The sequence below is a fragment of the Cricetulus griseus genome, assembly GCF_003668045.3.
Source record: "Cricetulus griseus strain 17A/GY chromosome 1 unlocalized genomic scaffold, alternate assembly CriGri-PICRH-1.0 chr1_0, whole genome shotgun sequence".
NCBI classification, from domain to species: domain Eukaryota; kingdom Metazoa; phylum Chordata; class Mammalia; order Rodentia; family Cricetidae; genus Cricetulus; species Cricetulus griseus.
This window is the reverse complement of record NW_023276806.1, coordinates 199,344,583-199,351,944: the sequence shown is the minus strand read 5'-3', so window position 1 is coordinate 199,351,944 and position 7,362 is coordinate 199,344,583. Positions and strand designations below refer to the sequence as shown.

The window sequence follows — 7,362 nt, the reverse complement described above, 5'->3', positions numbered from 1 at the left end:
TTAGGACCAGTGTGAGTAATGGGTCGATGCTGCTTCTCCTGGCCCTCCAATCAGATGATACACAGGAGGGGTGGTGAGGCAGGGCCAGGCAAATTCCATATATGAAGAAGAAGCCACAGGAAGAAGGGAGTGGCAATCTGTGTGGGGAAAATAACGGCATTAGATCCTACCTATCTCTGGGTCTCTCACCTTAGTCCAAGCTTGCAACAGCGGGGTACCAGACAGATTAGTGGCACCAGACTAGCAACAGGGCCATTGGCAGGAAGAGCAAAGGTGACAATTGGGATAACACCATGCAAGACTCCTGGGAGCTTGGGCTTTTCCCCCACATTAATTTATTCACTGTGGGTATGTATGTATGTATGCATGCATGCATGCATGCATGCTTGTATGTATGTATGTATGTATGTATGTATGTATGTATTCAAAGCATGCCTGTTTGTGCACAAGCAGGGGAACTTAGGTTTTCACACACACACACACACACACACACACACACACACACACACACACACATTTATCCATTGATTTGTGTGTTCAAATGCCTGTATGTGCACAGCATGTGCAAAGCACACATGGAGGCCAGAGGACAACTTGTGGGAGTCGATTCTCTCCTTCTACCATGTGAGTTTCTGGGATCAGACTCAGTAGCAAGTGCTTTTACTTGCTGAGCATCTGGCTGGCAAGAGTCGGACTTACTGGTCCTTCAGGCCTCTCAAAGTCACTGAGGAGGAAGGCTGAGACATACTTACCTAAGGGTATATACATTCAGATCTCAATACCACTTCCTTTGCCTTCTGTAGGTGTCAGAACTACTATGGACTTCCCAGCTTTAAGAGCCACACAAGGAATGAGGGAAGCTGTTTTGAGAGATTCCTTTGGTATCCCCAACTGGAGAACCATACCCTCCCACAGAGAAGGTGAAGAATACCCACAACTACCCCTTCCCACACCCTCCAGGATCTGTACTAGGCTCTGGGCACACACACCCTGCTCTCCATTCTTACCCCAGGAGGACTGGAGACAGGCTTGGGATGGGATGTCACTGAAACACCTGTCTGGTGCCATCCCCAAGCACAGATGACAGAAGGAAGGACTCGGTGGTTCCAGCACAGGCAGGGCTGCTGAGGGCACACTGCCAGGGGACTGCTAGAGAAAGCAAAGTTGAGTGTCTTCCCAAGTGCTAGTGAGTCTTCCTATTCAGAAAGCCTGGGAACCAGGATTGGACTGTATGACCCCCGAGACCATCTGCCCCCCAGGCTGTGTCTTATAGTCCAGAGGATGCCATTCATGTGGGAGACCAGGGAATAGCACTTTGTAGAAATCCACTGTAAAGGCCATGGCTATCCATGCATTTTACCCAGGCCTTCACCAAAAATAGGAGAGGCCATGTGAGCTCTTCAGTCTTCCCAATTCATAAACTCCCCTCTCTTCCCAAGTACCTGTGCAGAGGTGATCCCTGGGGGAACTCTTGGTACCATCAGATCCTGAGAAGCACCTACAAAGTGAGGGTTGATCTACTCAGAGGGAGAAATAGGCATGGGATCCAGGGAGTGGTAAAAGACAAAGGTGCCAGGAAAAATAGCAGCTTCCTGCAGAGTTTGGGAGAGGCAGATGTCACAAACTAGGCTGTCTTTTTCCCAGAACAGGTCTTAGGAAACTAGACATAATAATTGAGTTCAAGAGATGATCCTAGGGACTGAGAAATCCTTTAGAACAGGGTCTGTGCCTGCCCAGGATCTAGTACAGAGCCAGGCACATGAGGATTGTTATGTAAATGTGGATGGATGGATGGATGGATGGATGGATGGATGGATGGATGGGAGGGAGGGAGGGTGGATGGGTGGGTAGGTAGATGGATGGATGGATGGAGGGATGGATGGATGGAGGGATGGATGGATGTGTGGATGGTGGGTAGGAGGGTGGGAGGGTGGATGGGTGGGTAGGTAGATGGATGTATGGATGTATGGATGGATGGATGGAGGGATGGATGGTTGGATGGATGGATAGGTGGATGTGTGGATGGATGAATGGGTGGGTGGGTGGGTAGATATGCACAGAAATCACCTGGCAGCTGTGTTTCCCACTTCAGCTTCTCTTGCCTGCGCCATTTGGCTCTTCTGTTGGAAAACCAGACCTGAGAGAGAACAGGGACTATATCACTGGCTGTGTTTTCAGCCACTTGGCATCAGCTGCTCTCACCACATGTCCCTGGCCTGGACTCAGAAAGTAGAGACTTCCTTCACTCTGACACCCTCTCTCCCTGCTCTGGCCTTTGCTCTCTGTCTCCTTCCTCCCTTAAAAGGCTTGGGTGGGGGAAGGACGAGAGCTATCAACAGAAAAACAAGGAAGAATTCATCTCTTTTTTTTTTTTCTAAACAAGTTTTTTTTTCCCCACCTTCTTGCTGCCATTTCACCCTTCACAGACCCTAACCCTGGTCAGTACATTCTTCTCCTTTACAGTTTGCTCACACTGTGTTACAGAGATCACTCACCCTCACTGTGTCCTCAGACAGAGAGGTGGCAGCAGCCAGCTTTCCACGGGCCACTGAGTCTGGATACTGCCCACGCTGGAACTCTGTAGAGACAGAGGCTCCCACAGTGAGGGCAAGGGAGGGAGTAAGGCATGGTCTCTTGTCAATCCCCACTCCCTACCTCTAAAGACCCCAAGTAAGCCTCCTTCCCAAGGCCAAGCCACCCACAACTTGTACCCTTCAGCCTTTTCCACAAGTCTCAAGACTGTAGCCTTGTTGCCATACCAAGGGCCTTCTGCTCCACTGTCCACCCCAGCCCAGCACCTTTCTCCAGTGCCTCAGCTTGGCCTGGGGAGAAGATAGTCCGATTCCTGTGGCTGGTCCCTGGATGGGGACCTCGGGGAGCCTCACAGCTACTGTGGGGACTAGGAAGAGCTGGAGCCAAAAGAGCTGCAAAGGAGGACAATGTCTTAGGGCATTTGTGATGTTGACTTTCTGGTTATATGGGGCCTCTCACTAGGCAACAACACAGGCATAGACGCTTAGAGGGGTATGCAGCTCCTTGGTAGTTGCTATACAATGTGCTCAGTATCACGGTGCTACTCGGGGAAAACAGAATTGCTCCACGCTTGAACAACCCCATAGAATATGGATGACGTTCTGAGAAGCTAATCAGGAAGCAGAGGAAGGGTGTGACAGGCCCAGTCTAGCCTTGCCCTTACAGTTAGTGTGAATCTAGGTTCTGTTCTGAGACATGCCAACCGCTGACTGATGACTGAGCAAGTAATTTCATTTTCCTGAACTTCCATATTCTACTTGGAGAGAATAAAGACACCTGCTAGACCCTCTTTAAGGGAGTGTTGGAGCCGGGTGTTGGTGGTGCACACCTTTAATCCCAGCACTCGGGAGGCAGAGGCAGAGGCAGAGGCAGAGGCAGAGGCAGAGGCAGAGGCAGAGGGAGAGGCAGGTGGATCTCTGTGAGTTGGAGACCAGCCTCTTCTACAAGAGCTAGTTCCAGGACAGCCGCCAAAGCCACAGAGGAACCCTGTCTCAAAAAAACAAAAACAAAATAAAATAAAATAAAAAAGGGAGTGTTGGAAGAGTGATTGAAAAAAGAGAGAATTCCTCATGATGGGCAGAAAGAAGAGCTAGAAAATGCTAAGAATGTGGCTCTGCTCTCTCTGCTGGCAACTCTAAGACCCACCTGGTAATCTGAGTTGTGTCCAGTGCAACTTCTGGTCCTCGTGTTGTGCCCGGAGGACTCTGTTGATAGAGGACACCTAGGGGTATTGAGGTACACATTGGGAAAATGATGAATACACCCAGGATTGCATCCTGTAGATCCTTTGCCCCACTCGCCATTCCCAAGCCCAGCTTCCCCCCTTCGTCTCCCCAAACTTCCTCCTCAGTTCCCTAACCAACATCACTTTTCAGAAGAGAAATTGGGGAGTCAAAAGGCTAATTCCAGCTTCCCCTAACACCATCTGGGATTACAAAATTACAAATAAAAAAGGGGGTTTTCTTCTCCCCCAGACAGTCTACTACCAAATCCCAGGGTAGGGAGAAGGCACTTACACTGGGAGCCTTGTCCTGGGTGCAAAGCCCTTCAGCACAAAGCTGGCGTTGGATCTCCCAGGCAAAGATCGCTGGATATTCGTCCTTTAGCTGAGCAATTCGAGCCACCACAGCCGGTGTGGCCAGACGTGGCTTGCTTCCTCCAATACCCTTGGGTTCTAAGATACCTGTGCGGTAATAACGTCCTAGGATCTTGCTCACACAGCCATTCGATACCTGGGTCAGGTGAGAAGCAAGAACGGGACATAAAAGACATAGGTAGAAGGAAGCTGAGCGCTGCTTGGACAGAAGGAAGCTACAAGGCAAAGAGAGATTTACTGAATCAAGCCATGGAATTGAGAGGCACCTAAAACTCTACTTCCCGAGCTCCAAGCAGGTCTTCTAGGAGGAGACCCTTGGGGGTTCAGCCCCAAACTGCTGCCTTAAGAGAGGTCCTTGGTGCCTGGTTCTTGTCTCCATCACGGGATAAAGGGTTTGGCACTACCTTAAGGCTCCGAGAGATGTCACAAGGTCGCATCCCACGCATTGCTAACTGCACGATCTGCTGCCGGGTGTCCAGAGGAAGAGGCCGGCCATTCACAAAGAGACCCCCCAGCTGATTCACACTGCTGATTCCTGAGTATTAGAAGTAAACTTCAGCACACTGCACGTGTCCAGGTCCTCACCCTCCCTTGCAGAAGGCCACTCATGTTTTCATCCTGGTCTGCTACCACACAGTATGCCTTTCTCTGAGACTGCGCCCACCTTTTCCCAGGGTCCTCAAAACAAGCCACTTTCTTTAGGAGCTGATTATGTCCTAATCCAAAGGAAGCTGAGAAAAGCAGAGAGAGAGAGCAGCTGAAGAAAACTATGCCCAGAGCATTGGCTAAGGACAAATGAAGTTGTGTTGTTGCGAGCCAAGACCTGGGCAGTATTCTGTCTCTGAACCCTTCATCCACCTTTCCCCAGACCTCTCACCGTCCTGCTGCATGCTTCCCACTGGTCCTCCTCACAGAAAGACAGGAAGCCAGCTGGCAGGCTGGGAGGGGGAGCTTCTAGAAGTTTCCCTTCTGATCTGGTTCTGCAACAATATAGGGTTATTTATGTGTGGTCTCTTGAAATGGTCAAGGGATGGAATGTTTGTAACAAGGTCAGCAGGCTGGCTAACACTAAAACATTAAAATGCTGTTAAGATCTCATGCGATGAACATCATCAGGTCAGCTGAGGGCTGGATCTTTCCTGGTAAGAGGTTGGAGGGGGAGTAGGAACTAACTTCAACATATCTATTAAAGAGGGCCTGAGAGGTGCTCAGACTTTCTCTTCCCCAAGTGGACAACGTGGTACCTGGCCCATGGTAAGCCTGATCAACACACTTGAGGCAGGGACTATGGATATCAAGTTCAGGTTTCGCTATCAGAAAGTCCTGGCTTCAGTTCTTCAAACTCCCATCAAACAATTCCTTCAACGCACTTCAAGGAAATCCTTACCCTTGCTTTTTGTGTTTTCCAGGAAGCTCTGAAGGTAAATTTGGGGCTCAGCTCCACCCTCAGACCCTGGGATCTGGTCCCACACACTGGAAAGAGAGACATAAAGCCTGAGATGATGGCTTCTACTAGAAGACACACCTCATAGCAGTTTCTAAGGTTTTTGGAGCTGTTGATTCTTTTGAACATTGAAGAGGTCTAGCTACTACAGTGAAGCTTCATTTTCAATGGCTGCCTTCCAGACATTGCATATTTTACTAACATTTCCTCATAGCATTTTGAAAGGAAGGGATGCTGATGCTGTCTTCTTATAGGAGCAGAAGCCCTCTTGAGCACAAGAGAGTCTGTGCAGCAACAGCTACAGTTGTGTAACTTTGCTGCTTTCAATAGCAGTTGAAAGGTAGTTGAAGCTGTCTCCTTCTGTGCCTGGGATCTTGGCAGAGCTGTAGGTGACTCTAGGAACAGCTTACCATGGAACTTTCCTGAAATAACCATGCTGCCTTGGCTCAGTTAACTCAGCAATTACTTAGTGGATGGGGTATTAGGCATGAGCACACAGTTGTTTGTTTGGGATGAAGTGAGGGGGGAAAAAGACAGAGGCAAGCTGAGCATGTGAAGAATTACCAGGAGAAGGAACAGGTTTAGAACACCCAGCCACATCTGAATGCTTGATAGGATTCTTTCCCTTTAAATGGAGAATACAATGCAACAGGAAGAGGAAATTAACAGGAGCAAAACACCAATGAATCCAGAGCCCACTGAATTCAGTAACAAGGGTGGCTTTCATTCATTTATATTTAGGTGTCTAAGGACATACCCCTTCAATCTCTCAGCATTCCAGAAAATCAGTAAGAAAGTCAGATTCCCCCAGGCCCCAAAGAAAACGGAGGCACAGACTAAGATTAAAATAAACCAATACCTCCTCAGAGAATAAAACTCAAGGTTCAGAAGCCAGCTCCTGACGGAGGTAAAAATTTCTAACTCCAAAGCATCAAATTCTCTTTCTCTGTCCCCACTCCTGCTCCATACTTGGGCAATTGCCATTTAAGAAATGTAGAGGGAAGGTTGCGCTGGGGATGCAAAGGGCAGAGGATGAGGGCTTAGACAATCAGCTAAACTTGAATAAGAGTTTATCTTCCCAAGTGCCCTGGGTCGGAGTTACTGTGGAATGCAGGTTCAATGTCCACATCTAAAAGACCTCCAAACCAAAATGAATCTTGCCCTAACTCACAAAAGGAAACCCTATCTCCAGTAGCCTCCCACACATTCCTAGTATTTGTTGTAACTTGTCAGAAAAAAATACACCTAATACTCATTAGAGGAGAAAGCAGGTTAAGAGGTTGAAGGGGCAGGAAGGTGAACAGCTGTAAAGACAGGAGAGTGAGAAAGTTGTGTTTGGCCACACAAAGACATGGAGACAATATGGGAGTCAGAGCAGACAATGAACCTGCTGGTGAGCTACCTGGGTAGAGGAAGTGATGTGGGAGTTCCAGTCTCAGGCTCCTGTGCGAGCTCCAGGGGTTGCTGGTGGTCTTCTAACAGTCTCCACTCTGCTGCTGCTTCAGTCCATCCAGGGGAGCCAGAGCAACACAGAGCCTGTGCTCAGGAGCAGAGGGCAGCCTTCTGGGAGTAGCCAGTGATGTCACAGGCCATGAGCAGAGGAGGAGGAGGGACGTGTGCATGGGGCCGGCTGATATTGGCCCTGAGGCAGGGCAACCCACAAGCAGTGACCCACTGTGTCCTTCTGTGGGGTTTCAGAGTCCACCTTGTGTCTACTTAGCCTGAAGGAAGTATGGAGCCATCCCCAGACAGGCTCTCCCAGCACAGAGTGTACCCAAGCATGGGCCGG

General features: G+C 49.2%; 1 protein-coding gene across 1 annotated transcript; it reads right to left on the bottom strand.

The window, feature by feature from the left end:
- On the bottom strand, positions 1 to 5,019 carry Pax4 (paired box 4). The gene is made up of 10 exons (XM_035451392.1): positions 5,007 to 5,019; positions 4,534 to 4,664; positions 4,050 to 4,265; positions 3,679 to 3,754; positions 2,799 to 2,924; positions 2,496 to 2,578; positions 2,068 to 2,137; positions 1,443 to 1,498; positions 1,008 to 1,149; positions 1 to 137 (listed from the first exon to the last, which is right to left on the bottom strand). The coding sequence occupies exons 1-10, from the start codon at positions 5,017 to 5,019 to the stop codon at positions 1 to 3; spliced, it is 1,050 nt and encodes a 349-aa protein (XP_035307283.1).
- Between the last annotated feature and the right edge of the window lie 2,343 nt (positions 5,020 to 7,362).